Below are 25,954 nucleotides of genomic sequence, written 5' to 3'. Positions count from 1 at the left end.
TCAGATTTCAGCAAACAATTTCATCGGCCTGTCTAACCTTAGCCCCCAGCTACATGCTTAGAAAGACTGTGTGCTGTGAGAGCTCCCCTCCACTTTTGGATGGCTTCAGAGCCCCAGAATAAGTCTGAAATAAGTGTTCTGCGAAATCAGATTTGCTTTTTAGAAGCTTTTCATCACTGCCAGAGTCCCAAATACCTTTATAAACAATATGCAGTGCATATAATCAATAGGGCTTGGACAATACACCTATCTCCCGATTTGAAACTATCACGATACTTGGGTGCGATTGATATTCGATATTATGTTTTATTGCAATTTTAAAAATAAAATAAAAATGTTTGATTTTCAGCATGTATGTAGTCAGAGATGTCCTGAAGTCAAATATATCAGTCATTGTCATTGTCCATTTATTCATTATTTTCTTTCCAGCAACCCAAAAATCAAAGAATACAAACATTCCCCTCAAAAATGAGAGGTATTTTCTTTTTAATTTATAAGGGACATGTAATGTGTTATACTTCTGGTGAATAGAATCCAATCAATCTTATTTCCATATATGTATTTTGTATATACAGTTACCTTTGTTGACACTTTATTTTGAAAACCGGACGTAGTCATGTACTCGAGCATAAACAATCATAAACGCCTGAATAAACACTCTCATTATGAAATAGGAAAAGATAACCTCCATGTGACCTTCGCTCCTATCTTCCTCCTCTTCCTCTGCGGATATTGCGCCAGCAGGGGCAAAGATTATTCATAGAGTATTTATAAACAAATTATTGAACTGTGTGTGTGTGTGTGTGAGAGGGAGAGAGACAGAAAAGCAGAAAGAGAGACAGAGCTGATGTCAGGACGGCCTCTGGCCCGCTGAACTCTCTGCGGGGGTATTTCTGTAGTGAAGAGCTGTGACTCAGTCGCTGATTAGGGCCCAGTGCAACATGGGGGCAAAAGGTCAAATACATTCACACATTGCGTCCCCCGCACCCCACTGGGGCAATTAGCCCACTGAGAACAAAGAGTGAATACAATGAGCCGCGTCCATCAGGGGGCATTCATTATCTGTGATGATGTTATTGTTGGCTGAGAGAGCGATGCATCACAGTCGAAGCGTCCGATTCATCCTCTTTCTCCTTGAACGCAGCCTGCATGCACACCAGGAAGAAAAGAGCGGTCTTGCAGGATTTTAAATTTGTTGTTGCAAGACAGAGAGAGAGAGAGAGTGTGTAAGAGGTGTGTGTGGGAGATAGTTGTCCTTGCGCCAAAGCCAGGTTAATGCTTCAAACAATAGCAGGAGAGTGTGGGTGAGGGGATCTCGGTGCTTGAACGTTCTGGAGAAGAGGTGCCGTTAGGGGCGAGCGCTAGATTTCCTATCCAGAGCCCCCTTTGTAATTGAATGCAGCCGAGCTCCAGAGAAAACGTCCCCAGCTTGTACATGTACACACACACACACCTCTCTTTGTCTCTGCAGTCGTCCCCTTGTGGACTGAAGTGCGCCGCAGACGAGTGCAGAGCAGATCAAAGTGTGTGTTCTCCACGTCCGTTGTAATCAAAATGTGGGAGAGTTTTATACAATCTAGAGCTCATGCCATAACATTTCAGTCTCTGGTCTTACATGGTTTAAATCCATCTACACTTGTAATCCTCTGAGAAATAGCCAGAGCCCAAACCAGTGAACTCATGAGCACAGAGGTTGAGGGGGAATTATTAAAGCGGTCTCAATTTACCTTAAACCATGTGTTCTGTGTACTTTTCATGCTCCTCCTTTGCCCTCTCTCTCCCCCCCTCTTTGGGTAATCACTAAACCCGTTATGCTTTCCTGTCTTAAGTTCCCAAACGTTTATTTTTCTTCATGACAATAAGCTCTCCATTTTCCTTCCCTGGGTCAGCAGTGGATCGAGATGGATCATGACATGTGATGTTACAATAAGTGAGGCTGTTGAGGAGTAACATCGCTCTCCTGCTCCAGCTCGGTGCTGCAGGTGCTGCTTCATGGCTTCTTTTAGTTTGGCACTTGGCGTTGACCGCGGCCGCCGGCCACTGAATGGCAAAGACGTCGTGCTTCCTGGTGGCTAATGAGGTGCTGAACCCAGCCTCTTGTTTGTATCAGGAGCACCTGGGCCGACCAGAGCCAGACCAGGCCAGACAAAAGAGTCAGTCTAGCATTTCCACAAAGGTCTGCCCATTCAAAACATCCAGAACCAGGGAAACAAACTCCCACACTTCATAAAATGAAGGCAAGACAGAATGCGAGCCGAGACTGCCCATTCTCTCTGCACAAGGAAACTATTGTTTGTCTTTACACTCCCTCTCTCAAAGGCTTTGCGATTTTATACCCCATAAAGAAACAAGGCAAAAGGAAAGCAGCTTGGCAGAGACGCAGCATGCACACTGTTTGTGTCTTGGAAATGTAACAGAGACAAAAGCAGCAACTCTGGTGATTTCCATTTCTGTCTTCTCTACAAACTGTAAACTTATTGTCAGCTCTTTCTGGCTTTCCAATAGTAGGAAGTTCACCTGGAGGACAGAAACAGCACAGAGTTGATTTCTGGTATCTTATAAAGTGAAACATCTTCACACAACCCACAGCACAGGGTAACTTCCATATCGTTGGAGTGAGGACATATGAACACCTGCGGCCTATTAATGATTATTTGGAAGTTGGATCAGTTGTCTCTTTTTCCTTCGACTTGACCATAGACTTTATATAAGAAGTGGACGTAGTCACCGTGACATCACCCATTGGTTTGTGGACTACGGTTTTGAAGCCTCGAGTTCAGTATTTTGTCTGTTGCCATCTTTTTGTTTTTGCAACCAGAAGTGACACGGGAGGGTGGAGCTGAGTACAACCGAACGCTGAATAAATCATTTTTAGGCGACCAAAAGGTTATAATTAACCTTCATGAACTGAAAACACTCTATGAAAGGGTAAAAGTTCAAAGAAGAAAACACGGACAACACCCAGAACAACCTGTCAATCACAAGGTAGCCATGCCCTAAAGCATCCCCTGCTTTATGGTCTATTTGACTCTAAATGGGACCATAATTTACTAAATGAACATCATGCTGTGGTGAAGAAGACTTGAAACTAGTGATTGAGACCATAAACTCATGTTTACAATGTTTACTGAGGTAATATATCAAGTGAGAAGTAGGCTCATTTTCTCATAGACTTCTATACAATCAGACCTATTTTTGCAACCAGAGGAGTCGCCTCTTGCTGGCTGTTAGAAATAATGCAGGTTTAAGGCACTTCAGTTTGGCTTCACTTTTCAAAACCGTAGGTCACCGCCTGGTCCAGGCCCTTGACTGCCCTCCACAATCATCGCAACTGTCATTGGGACCTGTGGCCCAAAAAACATCAACCAACCTTTTAATTATTTTCCCTACAATATCTGCACATGGCATCTACAGTGTGCTTAAGGTTAGGCAACTAAAACTCTTGGTTAAGGAAAGGAAGAGATCGTGGCTATGGTACAAGAAAATAAACAAGCATTGATTGCAGGTTTGATACGGGACGCGAACTTCGGTGTCTTTCATAAAAGTCAGATGGACTACACACCCGTTTACTATGGCAACCTCCACACTCTTGTTTCCAGAAGGGAAACACTGCTTAATGCATTATTGGCACTTGATAAAAATCTTGCAATATCCTCCAATATCACCATAATTCTTAGGATATTGTATTGGTATCATGTTTCGCTCATGTTTGTCTGTCTGTCAGCTCGGAAAAATTGTGAAAAATGCCCATTATAATTTCCCAGAACCCTGGGTGACGTCTTCAGATATCTTGTTTTGTCTGACCAATAGTACAAAACCCAAATTTTCAGTGATATAAAATCGAGAAAAGAAACAAATTCCCACATCTGAGTATCTGAAACCAGAGAAACTTTGGTGTTTTTGCTTAATGAATGATTCAATTAATCGACTAATCCTCTCGGCTCTATTGTCAGCAAAAACATTTGAACTGATTTCCATTTGATGTGGTGGACTGTCAGGTATTGGGCCATCAAACAATTAAATAGATCTTGGTGAGAATTAAACTGTGATTCCCACCTTTTGATTGCTGCTTTGCGTGTTATGGTAAACAAACTTATATTCTACCTTAACAGACAACATTTTTTACAATTCGTAATTGCTATAGCCGTCCCTATGAATGGAAGTAGAAACTTCCAAATCTAAATATTAAGTTTTCAAGGTCAATAAATCACTATAACTTCAAATCCAAGCCACAGAGGTGACATTTGTCTTTTTGTCTTCTGTTACAGATGCAGGGAACCAGCTTGTAGCTCAAGAGGCAGTCAGGAAACCATCCACGCTACGCCGCCCGCCTGCACGCACAGGGGAGTCGATCTCTAGTATGAACATGTTACTACTTTGACTTTGCGACGGTACATGTTTAAGCGTGTGATTCCTGATAATAAAGTGTACGTTTTTTGTTTTTTTAGATTGTCTCAACTGCAGTCGCATCACAGCTTTGACCGACAGGCTGAGCTCACTGGAGGCGAAGGTTTGGACTCATTCAGCCACAGTGTCTGAATCACTGAAGAATATGATGCGTATATTGGTTAATTGCCCACACTTGTTTTATGTCTTTCTGTACCAGGTCCAATTATTCAATGCCCCGACCTCCATAGCACATCGCCACCTTCAGGGTAAAGGAGGAACTGCACCAGAGGCCTCATTACTGATGGGGGCTGTGCCCGCTCAGGGAGCTCCTGGTGAGCAGGGACCTGCAGGTAGGTTTATCATGATGTCATGCATGAATACGTTTTAAGTTAGAAAATACTGCATACTTCTATTAAGTGGAGTCCAGGGTTTTGTGTTATATATAATTGAGTCAGAAATCACTCCTTGCAGCTTTTCTCCATGAGCAGCAGCTCTTATTCTGCCCTCTACCTGCTCAACCTCGGCTCGTATCCTATTTCCTGCGCTGCGCACACACTCATTTCCTTTAGCAGAAGTTAGAGCCTCTGTGCTGCTCGCTTTCAGCGCTCTGTGGCTGCTGTGTGGAAAGCGAACACTTAAGAGCATGAAAGTCTCTCTCTCTCCTCTCCTGGAGTCGAGCCCAGCACTGTGAGAGTTCAATAACCCTGCTGCACTGTCGGAGGACGTTTAAAACATTATATTAACATGTGTTTAGCCAAACATTGTTCCCAGTCATAGCCACTATGTGAAGGAGCTTTATATGTTTATAGAATCTTTCAAATTACTCTGATGGTAGAAGTTTTCACTTGTAGAAAAATGAGATAAACTGTGAAAATGAGTGCTGTGTGCAAAATCATTCACTCATTCACTACTCTCTATAGCAGTGATTCCCAAACACTGGGTCTGGACCCACAGGTGGGTCGTGGGAGATTTTATTAGGGTCGCCAAATAAATTTGCAGAATTTCTTCCATAGTCTTTTAACCTTTATATCTGCAGTACACCTTTGTGCCGCATGAGGGAGCCTGAATGTTCGTATTGTTCTGATAATTGTAGCCTACTTATAACATTGAATCTAATATGAAAGACTAGCATTCATTCTGTTTGTTTTACTGATGAGAGGGAAAAAAACGAGAGTCTGGTAACTCCACCTAGATGCATTTATTTAGTCTCATTTATAAAGTATTTAACATGTGTATATGTTTTCAATAACTCATGCATAAAATGAAGTTGGGATTTATCAAAGGTATATCTCTTCGAAATGACTGGTTTACCTATTCAAGATAATATAAGGTGGTACGGAAATATCAGTAGAAATGGTCAGAAATGTTAATTTACGCACAAATTCGCTCTTCTAGCAATTTATAGATTAGGACTATTTTGAATTGGGTCGCGATGGTTTGTCATTTTTAAAAGGTGGGTCCCCAGAAAAAAAGTTTGGGAAACACTGCTCTATAGAATAAACGCTCAGTAGTTTCAGACTTTGTCAAAACCTAAAGCCAGATTTCTTTCATTTTCAAACTTGTAGTCTTCGGACGCTGACTCAAGTGACATCACTTGAGGTCATCTTATCAGACTTAACACAGCTCCTTCTGGAGACACAAAGGGTTTTGTACATCTTTTTTTCACTAACGCCATAGAATTCAACCAGCCATCATTTTCAGAAATCCATGATGATGCATGATCCTTCATGGCTGAGTTAAACTGAATTAATTACTCCTTTAAAAACTACAAAAAATGTTTCTTTTCCTGAAAATATTTAGTTTTTTGGAGCTGAAATTTAAATCAGCCGTTATGATAACATAAACACAGTAAGTCTTTTTGCTCTATTACTTAGAGTTTCACCTCAACCATCAGTGGATCTCACAGCGCTGCACCTCTTAATTAAGCCACCTCTCTGTTTTCATTACAGGTCCACAGGGTGAAAAGGGGAGAGATGGGCTTCCTGGCAGAGAAGGTAAATTGTAACCACAGTTGCCTTTCAGTCCACGTAAAACCATTTAAGATGTAAACCAGTTAGGGCTTCGTGATTACTCATGACTGTTTCCTCCTCTTAGGGAAGGCAGGGTCTCGAGGGCTGCCAGGTCCCAGTGGGCCTCGGGGGGAGGCCGGGACGAGGGGCCCATCTGGATCCCCTGGATCCAAGGGATCCTCGGGACCTGCAGGTAAGAGAGGACTGAAAGTAGAAACAGCTCGCTGCTAGCAGACAGTTGTGAGCTGAGAGAGACAAATGAACCTTGTCTTAGTAGATGTTGACACAGTTTGTCAATAAGCATGTCACTGAGAGAGACAGAGGGCATCGCAGGGCAGTTGTATACTCGCCTGTCCACTTAACCTATTGTCTGTAGAACAAGACATTTTAATGGCTCACTGTTGACCAGAGACCCGTGGAAAAATCACAGAGATCTCCAACAAAGGGCTGACCCGTGATGTCCTGCTGCAGAGCATTTGTCTTTCTCTTAAACCACTCGGTCAACCAACAGACCCTCCGGCGTTCCAGCGGCCCGCTGGTAACTTACTGGAATTTGGGCATTTTGTTGGTTGGCTTTTAAAATCATATGTTTCTAAAAGTGCTGTTTTAGTGGGCATCATTTGTTTTCAGACAACTCCCAAACATGTGCTGCTGCTCACCAACCAGAATCATAAATCTGCTCCACGGATTCAAAGCTCACTGGTGGTTATGTACAAATAATAAATGACCTGTTGGGGGGAAAAAGTAAATCCACAGGCAGCTGTGACTTGAATGATGACCATGTAAATGGCGGTATAAGTTCGTCACGACATCTGCTCTCGCTATAGGCTGTTATTTCTCTGCTCTGGATCATGAAGGGAGTGCCTCTACTCTCAGTCTAACACACATGACCCCTGCTCTGTGCCTGCTGCTGGGTAAAGACGAGATTTAGAGCAAAAGTTAAACTACAAACCCACTTTCCGAGAAGCGCCATGTGACTTCAATCTGAAAATGAACATGAGCTATATATACACAAATCCCAGGTCCTTATGATTTCCATATGTCTGTGGTGTTATTGTTTTTTCTATCTCCATTACTTCATAAGTACCCAAAACCAGAGCTACGGCTTAAGTTGCATCCGAAGCTCTGCTTTCCTTATTGTGCTGATTTTTGTCATTTTAAAGAGAAAGATAAACACAGGGCTGGAGTGTTTCCAATGTCATGGAAAATGTAGACAAATATGTTTTTGAGCCAAAGGTTATTGGAGAGATGGGAGAGGAGTGAACTTGTGTTGTCAGGAGAAATGATCTTGTACATTATGATGAATCCTGAGAAGAGTTGTTTGACAAACTTTGACTCATATTTTGACGCAGCATCCCTCAGATAGCTCCAGGGAACCATTACTCTGCAGAGAAATTTAAATTGTTTCCCCCAATATGTCACAAAGACTCTAAAGGGCCACTTTGATTGGCCATTTGTACTGCAGATTGTAGCTTAGAGTCTCCCCGGTGCAGCCAAAACACAGCCGGTCACGCTGCAGTGTTTACCAAGGCTTAGTGAAAACGTGTCAAATCAGAGCTGTAATAACATTACCTTGCAAAGCGGCAATTAGTGGACTGTCATTGTCAGTTGCATCAGCACATAAACAGGGAGGTGATGAGTCTGGGTCTGTCGGAGGGCAGGAGGTGGTGTTTAGGGGGCAGCATTACCTCAGGAGAGTCCAAACAATGAGGTCACATGGAGTTGTGGTGGGGCTTTTTTCCACATTTAAAAAAAAGGCTGGGGGAGGAGGGACACTTTCACTAACCAGACCATATGGTCCAGCTACAGGCTGTTACTCACACACACACACACACGTCCAAAAGCTAGCGGTGTGTATGCAGGGAGCGTTTAATTCACCATGAACCAGCGCCAGCAACACTTTGCAGAGGTTAATGGTGTTTATTTGAGTTTTCCCATGTCCCTGAGTCAGTTCCCAGTACTGGACCATTAAAGGCAATCGTCCTGTTAATTACAAAGAAACAAAGTCGGCCAGTTCTGCTGCTGATTTTAATCCACATGTGCACATACATACTGTATAGTGACAGGCCCCTCCTTCCAGACACTATTATGTTGCATCATTCAGCACTTTATCTAATCTGTTTCCTCTCTGGTCTTTGTCATAGTTTATCCTCCTATCATCACATCAGCCACAGTCATTTATCATTACCAGTCTGCCGTTGTGCTGCGCCTCTCCAGGGGAATTTTTATGATTATATTTAGCTCTGACATGCCTCTGATGTACAGTATATCTGTCACCATGGTGACGTCTCTGTCATTCCTCCTCTCAGGCCCCCGTGGTCCACCAGGACTCCCAGCAGAGAGAGGTCTACCAGGCCCGCCTGGCCCTCCAGGGCCTCCAGCTCCAGCCAGCGCCCACATCCCAGAACCAGACCACAGTAAGACCCTGGACAACTGACAGACTTCATACAGTCACCATGACACCAGATAGTTAAAGGACCAGTGTGTAACATTTAGGGGGATCTATTGCCAGAAATGGAATATAATGTGAATAAGTATGTTTATATATATAATATAATATATAATATATAATCACCTGAAAATATTAATCGTTGTGTTTTCGTTAGCTTATAATGAGCCCTTCATATCTACATAGGGAGAGGGTCCTCTTCACAGAGTCTGCCATGTTGCTCTGCCATGATTCAACAGTAGCTCAGAACGGACAAACCAAGTACTGTTAACTTTTCACTCCCATTGCCACCACTCTCTCTCTCTTGCTTCACCACTCACTTCCCCCGTACACACACACTCTACACACTGGCTCTACTCCAAATGACCTACACGACTCTTACAACAACCGGCTCCAGAGAGGGCTATTCGCATTTTCGCATCGGCCACCTTAGTTCTTCTACACACTTAGCACACGGGAGAGGCTTCAGTTCATCTGCAACCTCACCACTAGATACCGCCAGATGTTACACACTGCTCCTTTACAAATACTCTTTGTATTTGTTATAAATACGAGTCTTAAAAGAGTACTCCACCGACTTAGCATTGCCTTCAATGGACAGTTTAAAAAAAAAAAGTTAAAAATCAATGCAGCAGTATTTTTTTTTTATTCTACACATACTTCCTTGTCAAAACCTGGCGCCTATATTACCCACAATGCAACTCCACCACCAACAGTTCATTCAGAGATTCGAGTGTGTTACACTAGTAGCATCTAATGTGGCCTTGAGCCAACCACAGACGTCTGGTCAGCTCACTTCTTCCTAACTCCACACCATCAGATGTTTTTTCATTTTCAAACTTGTAGTCTTCAGACTCAACTGACTCAAGTGACATCACTAAAGGCTTTATACAACTTCTTTCATATATATAGTAGTACTCCCCAAGACCTGTAAACAGACTTTGATGTGTAAAATCAGCGCACTTTCCCTTTAATTGCTGTATATTTCATTTTAATGTAACAAAATCAGTTTGCCATGAACCCAGCATGAGCACATGTACACAAATTAAATCAAAGCCTTTGTTCTCAGGCTGGGTGATGAAGCTTTTACAGACTTTTAGCTGCAAACTGCTGATAGTCTTTAGCAGCCTCATAGACATGTTTTCTCCTGCTGCATAAGAGCTCTCATACATTTTGGGACTACTGATAAACAAAAGAAACAAAGAGAATGAGAACCAGACAGGATGGTGGTAATCCTTTAACCGCTACTCGCTGCTTACTGTATACCAGCCAAGTAGAACAGAATCAAAGAGTATTAAATGGAGGCAGAGACGGTCTGAGATTGACTCAGACTTCACATGCTGGGATGAGAACCTGTCCATCACTGATGTCACTCAACAACTTCCAGATGTAGACCGCTCAGACAGCTGAGGGGGAGTGTGAGAGACAGATGGGGGCCCGCGCCAGCTCTTTCAAGGTCAACGTATCGGTGGGATTTTATATGTGGATTCAGTGGTAAAACAAAGTATGCAGCCAGCGCGCAGATTTGTAAGCTCTGGGTTCCTGTGTGGAGAAAGCTGTGGGTACGTTGAGGTTGGCATGATGATTATCAAGACTGCGAGCCATTTCTTTCACATCAAAGTAACAGTAGGGGACGGTCTGAGCTTCCTTTGGAAAACACTGGTTTATTTGGCTTTGCATCAGGAGGTTGGAATTCCCTTCTGCGGAACAGGAGTCGGTTCAGAGCGTTAAGTAGTGAGGAGGAGCATTGTTGTTGAAACATCTGATTTCAGTGTTTGTAAGTGCTCCCACGCGGTTTTACGTCACAGATGCTTTATAGGAAATGATCGTGCGTAGAAATCGTCACAGAGGGAGCGCTGCCCAGTTTTGGATGTCACCTCCGGCCGTGATCTGTTAGCACTGTGCAACGCTCTGGCAGCTGGAGGATGTTTCTGGCTGTCAGCCCTCATCCTTCTCCTCCTCCTCCTCCTCCTCCTCTCCGTGTCTCCTGTCTCATGCTGTGATTGGATCTGTGTTTCCTGTCCATATAAAATGACCCAATGACCGCTCACTTCCTCTATCGCTCACACGTTCACCGACCCCTTCCTCTTGTAGCTTCATTTAGTTGTAGACGTCCAGTCCGTGTTGTTACACAGTTGATATGGAAATTTTGTGTGTTATGCAGTATTACATTTTTTTTTAATGAATGTGAAACACAGATCAGTGCTTTTGAACACATTTTAGTATAGTTTACAACCTGTTGAAGTCATTAGGTGAAGTTTGAGTATTTGTTGGAAAATACTGCCCTCTGGAGGTTACTCTGATGTAATAAAGAGGTCCTTCACTGCCCTGAGTCAAGCTTCTCAGACATCATCGACACTTTATGGACACAGCATTCACACAAGCACCTTTTCAAGTGCTTATGACAGCAGGACTCGTTGTAAAACATCACACACTGAAAGGCTTGGATCAATATTCTTCACAAGTTGATATTTAGTGTTGGTGCCTTCAAATGAAACTCGTGAGCTTGTGTTTACGACATGGGAGGTCGTGCACACAATATGCTTGGCGTTCAAGTGGTTAAGTCGCGAGAACAACGCTGCTAAGCAACGGCAATATTAATGTTACTGTCAATGTCTAGAAGCCACAGAGGCTAACAATTTAGCAAGCAGGTAACATAATGCAGTAAATGCAAAGGTATAATGACAGAGGAAAAGGATTAGGCAGTTTGGAATATCAACATTTTCCTCAGACATATTATACAATTACAGTGTATGACTAAAATTACAATATATTCACTTATTATGTACTGGAAAATTAACTTCCATGGCCTCCGCCATTTCTGACAGCCTCAACAAACACGTGACAACTTGTGAACTTTCAGAAACTTTCCACTTACGAGGTTGTGAATACCACAAGATGGGGGCGTTCATTTGGACTCTTCTCGTGAACACGGTAAACACGACCCCATTTGAAGGCACCATAAATCACAAGTGCAAATGTGGGAACAACACAGTTTGCTATGGGCTTCTTCAGGTTCACCTCTCAGGTTTCTCTCAGGGTACATACAAATCATGCCTTGTTCATTAAAACCATGGATCTAAACCTAAAGATCACCATCTATTAATGTAACCACACAAGAAAAACATTTGATTGGTGGAGCTTGTTGGAGGTACAGTGTCACATGAATTAGTGCATACAAACACAATACAAACTTGCATTTACAAAGAGAGTAACATTACATTTTCATGGCATGGCAGTGCACTTTGGATTTGTTGACAATCTTTGAAAACAATTATTGAAACCCAGGTTTGAGTCCCAATGATTCCATCAAAGGCAAAATAAAAAGATCATTGATAAAACACAACTTACACAACCTGTTCCAGCTTCTCCTGTCTGATAGGCGTCACAGAACTCCAAAACGCCAAAACAACCGAACAACAAGAACAGTTTCTTCCCTCAAACTGTCACTCTGATAAACACTTAAATCAGTCATACACTGTCAATACACTGTCACTGCCGTTATAGATTATAATTCTTACAGTCTTTATTGCACAAACTTTTTAAAATATGTACATATCATCTGTCACTGTCAATATAAATCCTACATGCTGTACATACAGTATATAGACATGTATACCTGTACATACTGTACATAATCATCCAGTCCGTGTATATCCATTTAGTGTTTATTTCTTTGCACTATTTATGTTGTTTACAACTTCCGGAACACTGGACTTTTATATAGATTTTTTTATTTCTTATTTTACTGTTGGTCATTGGTGCTTTTTATATATATTTATATAATATTCATATATATATATAACTTTTTTCACTACTTGTGTACATAACAGTCCTGTCTATTCCTTGCTTTTATTTGTCCAGCTTTGTTGTCCTTGTCCCTAGCTGTTATTTCTATTTCTGTGTAAGTATGTTTAGAGAGATGCATAAAACCCAATTCCTTTTATGTGTGTACTTGGCAAATAAAACTGATTCTGATTCTGAAAATAATACATGCATACAGTGATAACAATTAAAGTATCTCTCATTAAACACACCCATTCTGTTTCAACTCTAGGTGGTAAAAAGGACCCTTTCTTCAGCAACACTTTCCATGACTCACGAGGGTTGCCTGTTCCAGGACCTCAGGGTCCGCCCGGGCCTGTCGGTGAGTGTTTATCACTATCCTTATTGTGTTTATCCCTGCACTGCACTGAGTACGTTTGTGTGTGGTGTTTGTGAAACTCTGGCCCTACACTGAGAGATGTAGGGCTGCAACTCATTTTCATTGTTGATTAATCTGTTGATTATTTTCTTGATTAATTGATTAGTGGTTCGATCTATAAAATGTCAGAAAAAGGTGAAAAATGTCGATCACTGTTTCCCAAAATCCCAAGATGATAATGTCTTGTTTTGTCCACAACTCAAAGATATTTAGTTTATTGTCATAGAGGAGTAAAGGAACCAGAAAATATTCACATTTAAGAAGCTGGAATCAGAGAATTTGGACTTTTTTTCTTTTCTTAAAAAATTACTCAAACCGATTAATTGATTGTCAAAATAGTTGGTAATATTTATGTTAATAGTTGACAACTAATTGATTAATTCGGTAAATGGTTGCAGCTCTAGAAAGATGCAAATATCTCAAAAGCTTTTACATACAAAAATACAGTCTCATTTGGCCTCTATCAGAAGCATATAGGTTCAGTTTTGTGATTTTATTTGCAACAGTGCTGATTCTTAACCAGGTGACCAAACACAAAACATCCCTCAAAGCTGAATCCACACACTGAAAGTTATTCTTAAGCTTAATAAAAGTCATAAACATCGACAGGTGCTGTACATATGTGAGGTTGAGCTCAGTGTTCTTCTTCAGGCAGCACTCGATTAAAAAACCTAATATGAGTCTTTTTTATATGTTACGCAGGTCCACCAGGTCCCAAAGGCCCAGTAGGACCTCCTGGCCCATCAGGACAGAATGTAAGCTCACACACAGCACAGTGGTGCACTTACTAAACACTGTCCGATTTGTTGCAATACAAATTCATCATTGCCATTTTGAATTTCCTCCCTGACTCGATACAGGGTAAATCTGGAGCCCCCGGAGCGTCGGGCCCTGTGGGGCCGAAGGGAGAACGTGGGGAGAGAGTGAGTACACTCACAGCTACATGATGTGCAGTAGGTTTTCCACATTAACTCGACATCCTTAAACAACATGCCTTTGGTTTTTTCAGGGTCCTTTAGGTTACCCAGGAGAGAGGGGCTTCAGAGGCGATTCGGTAAGCCACCTCCATCCTGCCGCCGTGATGATTATGGCAGTATGGGGGAAACATCAACATATGTCATAGCTGGTTATATTACTGTAAACTACACTAACCAGCAGTGCTGCAAGTCACACTGACCAACGACAACACAGTCTCAGAGAGAATGAGCTCTTTCTGCTGCACTGCTTTCATTAATGTTTTGAAGTCATTTTTTTTCTGTTGTTAATATTTCTTCGCAGGGAACACCGGGTCCAAAGGGAGAGCCAGGAGAGAAGGGCTTACCGGTAAGAAAGTAGTTGGTAGTAGTTCACAGTGGTAATAGTGACACAGGGCCTCGACAGGAGGGTTTTACATTTAGTTAGAAGATTTAACAAAAAGTTTTAAGATTCCTTTGTTGAGCATAAAATAATTTCTCTGTGTCTGTCTAACCCTTATTTTTCTTTCACTTCTTTCTCATTTTACAAGAGCAATCTAAATGTAAGATATTTTTTATTTATGTTATCACGTGTTCACTCTGCAATGCAATGAATCTATTCTGTAACCTAAATCAAGTCTAACCATGACCCAGGTCTCAGGTTATGGTTATGATCTTTCTACAATCACCATGTTTATGACTGTGATTGGCCACAAAGTGGTGTTCATCTCTTTTTCTCTCCAGTCCATACTTTCCTCCCTGTCAATAGTCATAAAGTGTCTGTTTTACATTGTTGATTCTTTTTGAGTAGATGTGATTTTTAGGTGTCGACCTGTCTGATTTTGTGTGTGAACTCTTTTGCCGTTAATGTGTTTTTGTTTTTGTTGGTCCTTGGGGTGATGCTCTGGACTGCTGTCCCCTGTCACGACACTGTCCTCTTGACCCTAAAGCTGTCTGACTCCCTCTGCAAGCTACTGTCCCCATGGCTACCTTTCACAGTCACCTTTTCAGCATCTGACTTTGGCATATACATATAAATATACAAAATACAAGAAACAATTTTAATAACGACACCATGCAGCAGCTCTGACTGACTGAAATAATGTAGAATATAGTAAAATCCCTCTAGAAGCAAATTATTTGAAATCAATTGTAATTGTTTGATTTGATTTCAAAATGTTTCAACGAACCACAGAGCAAATGTGTGAAATGTATATGCCAAATCACTCCATATGTGTCAGTGGTGGGTCCTGTTGGGTTTAGAGGTGTTGTGCTCTGATGTGAGTGGAGTGGATACAGCTATCCTCTTTCATCCCACAATGCAACCTTGCATGATTTCACCTTCACATAAACTTTCTTTCCTGGATGTGAAAATCAACTGCAAAATGCATCTAATGAGTGAAATAACACAGTGCCATTAAAAGAGAAATAAGGCAAAGTAGCTCTGAATTCTCTAGAGTTTTATTTGGGGATTAATTCTCTGTTAGTCTACAGCCATGTTAGTCTCTCTGTGAGGCTGTACTGTAATGTGCAGCCTGTTCTCATTCCCAGGGTGTCAACTACCGACGCTTTGTCACAGCCATCGGCGTTCGATACCGCCGCACAAGGCACCCTTTAGTGCCAGTATATGCAACGGGTGTTCCATTAACTATAATGTCAACCCATACGCAGCAACAATATACGCTCAGGGAAAGTGCTATGGTGACGTAGTTTAAAGAGCAAAAGAGACAAACAAGGTGGGCAGGAGAGGAGGTGGATGGGTCCAACAACACGGGCTTTTATCCAGGAGACCACTGTTTGTGTCCTGTGCGTTACGTTTCACTTTCACTTTACAATCAGCTGTTCGTCCATGTCCCGTGTTCACGTCAAGTCACATTTGCGCTATAAAAAGGTCGTAGTTTTAAGCCCAACCATGTTGTTTTTTCCTAAACCTAACCAAGTGGTTGCCTAAACCTAAGTAAAGTAAAGTGTTTTTGTGTAAAGTAGCAGTGGGTAGAAATGGAGCAAATATAATTTAAAACATTATTTTTATAAAATGGTCACTATATCCTGACAGTAGTGCATGAGACAGGTAATCTGAAATAAATCATGTGCCTCTGTGTCCTCCGGTGCTCCTAATGGCATCTGCAAGATTTCACAGACCGGAGTAAAACAAGCAATCAGAGCTGATCTGGAGTCTGTTGCCCAGCTTCCATCTCTGAGCAGCTGACAATCACTGGCGAACTCCGATCAAACGGTCAAACTAGGCAGCGCTGATCAAATATGAATCAATATTCTGTTACTGTAATGCCTATTTCTCACCTCAAAATTTTTCAGAAACATCTTGTAGTGTACTGTTTAGCTGTGAAATGGGAAAGTTTGTGACCCGGCAGTCATGTTGAGAGCAGTTGAGGAAATACCAAGCACCGCCCACCAGCCGGAGTACAGCCAATAGGAATGCTCAATAGGAACGCTCTCTCTCTGAAATGACCTGACATAGATTTTTTAAAACCTGAAAACAGAGCCATGAGGAGGGGCAGAAATCTAGTTTTCTCTCAGAACACTTGAATTACAATATGTTGAAAGGTTATTTTATGGAATTTTTCCCCAATGATGCCAAAAAATTGTTGCCTACCGAAGCTTTAATTCACAACATTAAGCATGTGTTTACTGCGACCGAAAAGTGACGCTGCGGTATGTGACGACTTGGGATGAGAACAACATTTCAGACTGAACCAATGTGGTAGACGGACCAACAAACTGAGCCACACCGCCAGCGTGGTGTAAAAATAAAGTGTAATCAGTAATAGTATGACTCAGAAACTTTGCCTTTTTTCTTCAAACATAAAGTATGTCCTCGGTTTGTTTTACTAATCAGAGCATTTCACTCACGAAAAGCTTCAGCTCTTCTCTGCATGCTGGTGGTGATGTTTTCAGCTGCCTCTGTATGCTTTACTTCTCTTGTTCAACTCCTTGTGATACTTTTGAAGGTACGACTCATGAAGCCGTTCACAAAAGACAAATTAATTAGATTTCAGTGTAAATCTATACTGGCTTCATTCTGTCAGGTAACTCTTGCGGCCACAGCCTTAAGAATGAAAGCTGGTGGAGCTGAAAATAATCGCCTGGCTTAGGAATGCAGATGGCATGATCAAAATCTAAATCCTGGTATAATGTAATCCAGCGGTGTTATGTCACCAACGTGAGGCTGGTCTGTAACGTGCATGCTGATGTTGCCCAGCCCAGCATGGCAGTGACTGACTTCATATAGCAGCATGGCCAGAGAATGAGGGAGATACAGAGAAATACAGGGAGCAGATATGTCTGAGATTGCTGGGCAGATGTTTGGACTGTTTTAACCTTCTAACTGCTGAATTGTATTGAGAAAAAAAAAATGACCTGCATCTTGGCGAGCAGTTCTTTGGCTTGCGCTCCTTACCTTGACGGCTGTATCTATCTTCACAGGGGGACGGGATACATCAGATCAGAGAGGCGCTGAAGATCTTAGCCGAGAGGGTTTTAATCCTTGAGACTATGATCGGTATTCATGGTGAGTAGGAGGCCTGAGGCAGGGTCAGCTTTAGGCAGGGGTCAAAGGTGGGGGGGCGGGCAAAAGCTCCCACCGTACCCCACTGCTGGGACAGGGAGTGGGAACAGTCGCGAGCAGCCCCCAGGACTCAGGCTGGTGTTTCCACGCCCTCACACAGTCCCCCCTGTCACTGCTCTCTGATAGGACATTAGCTTGCAGATGTTCCACGACTTGCAGGCAGACCTTGAGCTTCTGGCTCGCAGGGTGACGCTGCTGGAGGCTATCATCTGGCCAGGTAACGCTGAGACATCCTCACCCACAGCTCTGCCGGCCCTAACTCACCTTTTTGACAAAATCTAGAGAGTCTTGATCAAGTGTTAGAGACCACTTGTTACTGAATGTTGATCTAGTCACTGAAAAGCAGATGTCTTCTTATGTATGAAATGTTTTGGTTGTAGCGCAGATGTTACTTTAAAGGCCCTGAAAACCTATTCACACAATCACACAAGTTATTTTACATTTCACTTTATTTGTCTGTGCTCTTCTCACTGGTTAGTGTCACAGACTCCCAAGCACCAATCAGGATTTAGCAACATTTCAATCAAAATCAGATGACGGTTTACTTGTTTGGTTGCTGATGTCGCCAGCGCTGTCAATTAAATGTGATCGAAACACACCCAAAAAGTCCTGCTGAGTTTTTGAGTGTTAAACTCTTAACAAACTCAAATCATTAAATAAATAATACCAACTTTGATTGTTGAATGTTATTAAGAAATACTAAGATTTGAAACACAAGTTTTCAGGGGCTTTAACCTTTTGTATAATAATCGTGCTTTGTAGGTTAATGTGTACCAATGGATGTAAAGTATGTTAGTCTAGCCAGTAGTGCTGCAATGATTAGTCAATAATACAATTTGTCAAATGACAAATAATATAAGCTGCTATTTTGATTATTGATTAATTGTTTAAGTCATTTATCGAGCAAAATGCCCCAAAAAATAGCTGGTTTTGACTTCTCAAATGTGAGGATTTGCTTCTTTGTTTACTTCAGTTGAATATCTTTGGATTTTGAACATAGAGTGTTTATAAAGATGGACGACACGTCTCCACTTCCTTCCACTGTATTAAAGTGAAGCCAAAATATCTCGGATACGGGAATATGGATTCTGTGCGCTATTGAGGTCACCCGCCCGAACCAATCGCGAGCTGAGCTAGCGAGAGAGACTTACAGCTGTCAATCATGACGTCTCAGTCCCTTTTTATATTATCAAATAACTCATTAAAACCAAACTTATCAGAAAAATAAACATTTGAACATACATCAGCATGATAAGAACTACCTAGAATGACAGAAACCATCTTTGGGAAAAATGTATTTGACGTGTACTTTGACTTTTTAATTTGTCCCATGTCTCATCCGCTAACATGGAGAAGGCGGGATTTATGACCTATACTGCAGCCAGCCACCAGGGGGCGATCAAGATGTTTTGGCTTCACTTTTGGGGAGCTGTCATGTCGTCCATCTTCATATACAGTCAGTTGGCTGTTTGTCAACATTTTATAGACGAGACAGGAAAAAAATAGACAAATATATTGATAATGAAAGCAATCGTTGCAGCCCTACTAGCCAGATTCACCTCTTTTACAGCAGAAGGATTTTATAAATCACATTCTGACTAGTTAGTTGATTAATAATTTTGATATAAAAACTGGGCAACTGGTGTCCAATCGAAATAAGAGCCCGCTCGTGACACCTCGTGACACCAGATTAACAGCTACATCAGAGTAGACTTGGATTAGGACTACAGAGTGCACGTGTCCACACACGCTGATGGACAGGGAGGCCCCGTTCCAACTGCTGTCTTTCTTCAACAGAGCCTGATCTAGGGTCTGGGGACGGACCGTTTGGCACAGCCTCCCCTAGTTTCTACAGAGATAAGCGAGCAGGTGCGCTTCCATATCGACTTGCTTCTCCTCTGTCCTCCAACACCAAGGTTCGAGGGAAGTAGCTCCCCAACCCCCCACCCCCCCCACCCCCGCTCACCCTGAGGATCACAGGCTGGGTTGACTCCCCCTCCTATAGGTCTCATCGGCACTCAACAGATTTAGACCTTATCTGATACGCTAAGACGTCAGATTTAGGATGGGGGACACCTCAGGGAAACTCCACTGATACTCCACAATGCCCTCCTCCATCGGGAACCTGAGAACTAGTTTGACCCCCACCCATCACCATAACACTTATCTTTACATAACACACCCAGCAGCTTTCTGTGTCTTATTTCTTTGGCTACAGACGTCAAGATGTTTAATGTTTGAAAAAAAGGAAAATCTGAATCTTCTGTGGTGCTCCTCAGTTCTGGATGATAAGGGTCATTTAGAGTAAACAATTCAAGGAGGAATCAGATGTGAGAACATAGACTGGATTTGTGTTTGTGTTGCTTTCACAATGTAACTGCGACCTGAAGAAATTCCACTATTTAAGTATATTGAGCATGTACAGTTTGCAGGACACAAGTACACAAACAAACCTCCTCTTCTAGTATTCATTTTGTTATACTTCTATCATATTGTTTAACTCAATGTTATGTAGTGCACTAAAAAGATGAAGTCATCTCTACTCTAAGATATGTGTTGCTAACAGTGATTTGTAGTTTTCTGCTGTGAGTGTTTTCCCCCCTTAAAGTACACACTGATAAAGTGATTTAATATACAATAGTATATTTACATTTAATCTGTGGAAAGAAAGCACACACATTTGGGTTTGGTGGCATATCCATGGAAAGTCCTGCATTATGTTGTATTCTGGGAACAAAACATGTTGAAATGAAAACAACTCTGCAAACTGGCTGTCCATTTCAAGACACACACACAGAGGAAATAGCAAAACTGTTAATGGAACTTGAACATATTTTTTACCACTGTTGACAGCTTAAACTGTCCTGATGAAAAGACTTGATAATTGCTCTTTCATCTTATATCAAACTTATTGTGAAACTATTTAAAATGATCAATTGTATCTTATTTTGTATGCTGTTGTGTAACCATTTCATATTTCATTCAACATGTTTTCTCTTGCAAATGTGTTATTGTGTTAAGATAATCCTGTCTAGATGATTGGTGTAATAAAATAATGTTCATTGTTTTGTTTTTTAAACATGTCACCTCTCTTTATTTGTGTATTCATTAAACACGATGGCAGCATAAATAAATTACATCCACTCTCTCCAAAGTACATTTTATGTGCAGAGATACAGAAATTGTCTGCATCTACGCTTGATTAGATTCACAGTTGTGGAAAAAGAACAACTCGGTCTTTCCTCCGCCCCAAGAATTCTGATTATTAGTTATAAAGTCGCCCACAGGGAACAACTAATACTGAAGCTCAGCAAAACCCAAGCAAACACTGTTTCCGCCCACAGGAGTGTGAGGTCGTCTATGTGCTCTGCGTCCTCAAAGGGCTCTTCCCTTTTGATACCACCACAGCCTGTTCTCCGACGCTGTCATCAATGAGCAGAGAAATGGCTCCATCTAGCTGTTTTGAGGCTGCTAACGCCACTACAGCTTTCTCTGTGGGGAAGCCCATCTTCTCCAGCTGCTGGAGTCTGAGGGGAAATATTGATCTTTCAGTGAATAATTACTTGAAATCATAGAAATAAAATAGTATTTGGTAATAATGTGAGGAGTTTTACTAACCGCAGAGAGGAAACTGATGATTTGGGCACCTCCACTTTTGCATCAGGGTTGTCAGGAGCATCCTGTAAGGAGGCCAGTATTCCCGCCCTCAGCATCTGTTCCTCCAACACCTCGGCCTCAGACAGTGCAGCAGACTCATTCCTTATCCAGACAGGAGCTGGATCCACCCATGGGTGGTAGTTCAACACAGATGGATCCCTCATGGGGGGAGAAGCTGCCTGATCGACAGGCGTCATCTGAGAAAGTGATCTGTGACAACAGATGAAGTTAAAATAGTGAAATCTGACACTGCATTGTGAATATTCAGTGACACTTTTTAATGTAAACAAGATGAATCCCACCTCTGTGAGGTAGTGTAGGTGGGCAATCTCAACCTGGCTGAAGTGCGAACATACACCCAGTCAGGAATTAAGTCCAAGATACTGGTCTCCTCCAGCTCCTGTAGCATCCCAATGAAGGGCTGCTGGTCTGAGAGGTTCATTAAGTATTATTCAAAAAAGACTTGACAGAGAACCATTGTGTTGTTTATATGGAAATATGTTTCATCATAGATTAGATGGGGGAGGGCACACTTTGTCTCGAACCCTCAGCAACAAATCACACACCTATATGATGGGTCATCTAGATTGTTACATTTTAGGCCTGAAACCAAACATTCACAAAAGTAGAGCTGCAACGATGAGTCGACCAATCGATTAGTCGATCGACAGAAAATAATCTGTAATATTTTTCATGCAAAAATGGAAGAAAATGTTGTTTTCAGCCTCTCAAATTTGGAGATTTCCTGCTTTTCTGTGTTTTATATCATAATAATTGGGTTTTGGACTGACAAAACAAGACATTTAGAGACATCACCTAGGACTTTGAGAAACTGGGATGGCCATTTTTCACTATTTTCTGACATTTTATAGACCAAACAAACGATTAATCTAGAAAATAATATGCAGATTAATCGATAATGAAAATAATCGTTAGTTGCAGCCCTACACAAAAGGGTGTCCTGGAATAAAAGATAATCATTAATTATTAGTCATGGTTGCATACAGTAAAAAAAAATGTATTTAAATGTGTTACCAAAAAGGTGTAAGTTGTCTCAAGCCTTCAAGTTCAACAAAACTAAAAGTAAAGGGAGACAGATGTCAATAAAGTGCAGTCTGTGCACACCCACACAGTCCTCAGTAGAGGTCTAAACAAGCTCCTAAAAACCAGAATATATACTATGTTTGTTAAGCATCAAATGACTGTATGAGCAGGAAAGGATACAGTTGTGTCCGAGGCATATTGTGCAGAAGTGGAGCAGGGCTGGTGTCCCTGGCAGCAGCAGCAGACCCATCAGCAGAAGAAGCCAGGGGAGAAACCAGACTGGTAAACACCTCAGCAGCCTCCTCTGTGCCACCTGACGACACTGCGCTGCAAACAGAGCCAGCTGGATGGCAGAGTAACCACAGATCCGACTGGCCCCAGCCCCACCGATAAATAGAACCAGGGTGTAAAGAAGAGGTAGTACGATCATTGTCAGGATGGAGAGGGAGAGGAAGGCGACTGTTCCCCAGCGACGCTCCTCACACGGTCCGACCAGCAGCAGGAGAGCAACACTGACCAGCAGAGAGGACAGATCGTCATGACTGAGAGCATACAGGAACACATCTGAGGAAGAGAAGAGGAAGGTAGGAGAGAAAGTTGAGTCATATGCTTTAATTTGTTTTATTCTGGTCCTGTAAATTTACATGTGAATGATTACAGTGATAAAGAAAGTAGTTCTTATTAATTTAATTTTAATTATCGCGAAGTTCCACTTTCACAAGTGTAAATTTACCCAAAAAAGCCTAACTTCTTTGTATTTATGAAGATCCAAGAGCTTTATTTGCCATTTGCACCTATAAGTACATTGTAATTCTGAGCAGTTTACACCGAGTCAGCTTTAAGAAAAGAAAAAAGGTGGAAAAGGCACAAGGTAATTACAGTACAAAATAAGTAACACATTCAACTCGATAAATAAATTATTAAAATATAAAACACCCTCAGTGTAGTCGATAAATAAATTATTAAAATATAAAACGCCCTCAGTGTAGTCAATAAATAAATTAAACTACCCTCTGCATTGGAACGATACCCCCAGAATACAAATATACAGTATAATTGCTCCATGACCATGTTAAAATAAATTGTAGCTCTCGTAAAAATATTTAAAAAAAAGAAATAATTAACATATTTCAGACAATTACACAGTGGAAGGCAGCATATTGCACAGCATCACAGTCCATTCAGTTCAGGTGTACTGTGTGTGAAAGAAATGGATCTATATCTGTCAACAATTTCTTCCTCACAAAACAAAAAATATGCTTTAATTTGAGAGCTGAAATATGAGATATATAAACACACAGTTACCTCTGAGCCTGGGGAAGTCTCCACCTGGACCCAGGCTGAGGCTGGCCTGGATGCCTGCAGCATACAGCAGCAGCATCAGTGTTGTCAACAAAGATGTTCCCAGACAGAAACCAGGCCGGTCTGATCCAAACCAAAAGCATACTGACATTACACGATGCAGCATTGTGTAGGTCTGGCTGTAGTTTCTCCTCTCACTTGTCCTTGTGTGGCATCATTCTGGTAAACAAGCATCTGTTTGTGCTCAAAAATGTAATTACTGGATGCAAAATCCTCCACTATTCAACTTGTCAGATCATCTCTGCCACCGACAACGAAATGCGAGTGTTAAGTGCTATTCTACAATAACTATGTGCCCAATACGGGAGCAATAAATGTCTTTAATTAAGAAAATAAACATGAAAACTAAGCGGATGCCCACTTCCACACTACGTCACTTCTTCTTCTTCTTCTTCTGTGTGTTTGCTGGTAGTGACTTGGCACACTAGAGTGGGGCGCATTACCGCCACCTACTGGACACACTGCACACTGTAGTTTACAATAAACAAAACTAGTACTACGAGTAGTAGTGCTGAAACCATTCATAGGTTAATGGACATGTCACAGGAAATAAAATGCCAACTATATAACACAATATAGGTGTACAAGCTACTGCTGAATGTTCACAGTGACCCTGATGAAGACCTATGTTGGTCGCAACGCCTTGGTCATTTTAAACAATTATTGCCATGTAAAATAAAGGCATTTTAATTTTGTTCAAACACTACAGTGTGCCTTGGAATATTTTTAAGGGAGACTTGCGTCATGGTCTAAATATCGTATATTTGTGACATCACAAATGGACAGAAAGAACGGCTTGTTTCAAACACACAATTCTGAATATGCGCTGTGTGTATTTCTCCGTATATTGAGCGTTTTGATAGTTTAACAGTATTTATAAAGCACTTAAACCTGCTTTATAAGATAAAAGACATGAAAATTTCACTTTTTACAATATGGGACCTTTAAGTCAATTATCAAAAAATCTCATAAATTCTCATAATATTACAACTTTTTTTCTCGTAAACTTATGACTTTATTCTCATAATATTACGACTTTTTTCTCATAAACTTAAGACATTATTCTCATAATATTACAACTTTTTCTCTCGTAAACTTATGACTTTATTCTCATAATATTACAATTTTTTTCTCGTAAACTTATGACTTTATTCTCATAATATTACGACTTTTTTCTCGTAAACTTAAGACATTACTCTCATAATATTACAACTTTTTTTTCTCCTAAACTTAAGACATTATTCTCATAATATTACAACTTTTTCTCTCGTAAACTTATGACTTTATTCTCATAATATTACAATTTTTTTCTCGTAAACTTATGACTTTATTCTCATAATATTACGACTTTTTTCTCGTAAACTTAAGACATTACTCTCATAATATTACAACTTTTTTTTCTCCTAAACTTATGACTTTATTCTCATAATATTACAATTTTTTTCTCGTAAACTTATGACTTTATTCTCATAATATTACGACTTTTTGCTCGTAAACTTAAGACATTACTCTCATAATATTACAATTTTTTTTCTCGTAAACTTATGATTTTATTCTCGAAATCTCAGTTTTATTTTTTCCTCAATGTGGCACTAATACTCCGTCGTACCACAGACCTACAAAAAATGATACATAAAAATGAAAATGTAAACAAAAAAACAGTTATTAATTTCCATTTTTATAAATCCACAGGGAGCCACTGGAGACGGCATGTGGCTCTGGAGCCGCAGGTTTTTTTTTTTTTTTTTTAAGTTTTTTTTATATATTTTATTAAACAAATTCAAATTTACAAACAACATGGCTCATAGATCATTGCATTCAAGTAAAAAGGACAAGGTGCATACAGAATAAGAGCAAATAAAATATGTAAAATTATACATGAAAATAATAATAAATTAAATTAAGGGCTAGGGCTGTACATGTAATTCGTATTCTTCTATTATACTAAGAAGTTTCAATGCATTTTTTTTTTTCATGAATTTAAGGGCTTTTATGTAAGAAAGGAACTCGGAATGAAACACATTAAACCTAGGTTTCACTTTCATATACTTGGATTTGTGCAAATAAAATTTTCCAAGAATGAGAATGTTATTCACCAGAAAGTCATCTTTGTTGTTGTCCATGACAAGTCCATAAACAATGTCCTATTGAGAGAAGTTTCCCAGATGAGAAACTTTTGGGAAAAGCCAGTCATGTATATCAAGCCATAAAGCTCCACAATACATACAATGATCAAATAAATGATCAGTAGTTTCAGTATCATCACAAAATACACAGTTATTGGTTTCAATTCCAAATCTT

General features: G+C 40.8%; 2 protein-coding genes and 1 long non-coding RNA gene across 6 annotated transcripts in view; 1 reads left to right on the top strand and 2 right to left on the bottom strand.

The window, feature by feature from the left end:
• The window catches only part of emid1 (EMI domain containing 1), a 63,934-nt gene extending 43,265 nt beyond the window's left edge, over window positions 1-20,669 (top strand). Inside the window, exons 4-17 of one of the 4 annotated variants that reach the window (XR_005207877.1) lie at window positions 4,269-4,358; window positions 4,449-4,510; window positions 4,607-4,739; window positions 6,339-6,383; window positions 6,484-6,591; window positions 8,708-8,815; window positions 12,905-12,994; window positions 13,754-13,806; window positions 13,912-13,974; window positions 14,061-14,105; window positions 14,330-14,374; window positions 14,556-14,567; window positions 17,449-17,807; window positions 19,388-19,437. Coding sequence is in view for 3 of the 4 variants with exons in the window: in XM_037777808.1 (XP_037633736.1) it covers window positions 4,269-4,358; window positions 4,449-4,510; window positions 4,607-4,739; window positions 6,339-6,383; window positions 6,484-6,591; window positions 8,708-8,815; window positions 12,905-12,994; window positions 13,754-13,806; window positions 13,912-13,974; window positions 14,061-14,105; window positions 14,330-14,374; window positions 14,556-14,567; window positions 17,449-17,533; window positions 19,388-19,521 (1,073 nt within the window). In the remaining variant the exon portion in view is untranslated. Of the gene's footprint in view, window positions 1-4,268; window positions 4,359-4,448; window positions 4,511-4,606; window positions 4,740-6,338; window positions 6,384-6,483; window positions 6,592-8,707; window positions 8,816-12,904; window positions 12,995-13,753; window positions 13,807-13,911; window positions 13,975-14,060; window positions 14,106-14,329; window positions 14,375-14,555; window positions 14,568-17,448; window positions 17,808-19,387 lie in introns of all 4 variants that reach the window. The other 3 variants (XM_037777808.1, XM_037777809.1, XM_037777810.1) reach the window with 3 other exon arrangements.
• On the bottom strand, window positions 450-10,729 carry LOC119492924. The gene is made up of 3 exons (XR_005207878.1): window positions 9,142-10,729; window positions 3,311-3,314; window positions 450-461 (listed from the first exon to the last, which is right to left on the bottom strand). It is a non-coding gene; the product is annotated as an uncharacterized LOC119492924 (long non-coding RNA).
• rhbdd3 (rhomboid domain containing 3) lies at window positions 20,656-24,062 on the bottom strand. The gene is made up of 5 exons (XM_037777812.1): window positions 23,597-24,062; window positions 22,472-22,855; window positions 21,550-21,676; window positions 21,209-21,457; window positions 20,656-21,117 (listed from the first exon to the last, which is right to left on the bottom strand). Exons 1-5 carry the CDS (start codon window positions 23,757-23,759, stop codon window positions 20,949-20,951), a joined length of 1,092 nt encoding a protein of 363 aa, XP_037633740.1. The 5' UTR covers window positions 23,760-24,062; the 3' UTR covers window positions 20,656-20,948.
• Window positions 24,063-25,954: the final 1,892 nt, after the last annotated feature.

This window comes from Sebastes umbrosus, chromosome 8, assembly GCF_015220745.1.
Source record: "Sebastes umbrosus isolate fSebUmb1 chromosome 8, fSebUmb1.pri, whole genome shotgun sequence".
Classification (NCBI taxonomy): Eukaryota; Metazoa; Chordata; class Actinopteri; order Perciformes; family Sebastidae; genus Sebastes; species Sebastes umbrosus.
Note: the sequence above shows the minus strand (reverse complement) of the source record. Positions and strands in the feature narration are given on the sequence as shown.

Coding starts and splice junctions, on each gene's coding strand:
- rhbdd3 (XM_037777812.1), bottom strand. CDS start 23,759: ATGCTGCATCGTGTAATGTCAGTATGCTTTTGGTTTGGATCAGACCGG. Junction 21,677..22,471: donor AATATGCCTCGGACACAACT/GTATCCTTTCCT, acceptor TGAACCTCTCAG/ACCAGCAGCCCTTCATTGGG. Junction 21,458..21,549: donor ACCTACACTACCTCACAGAG/GTGGGATTCATC, acceptor CTGTTGTCACAG/ATCACTTTCTCAGATGACGC.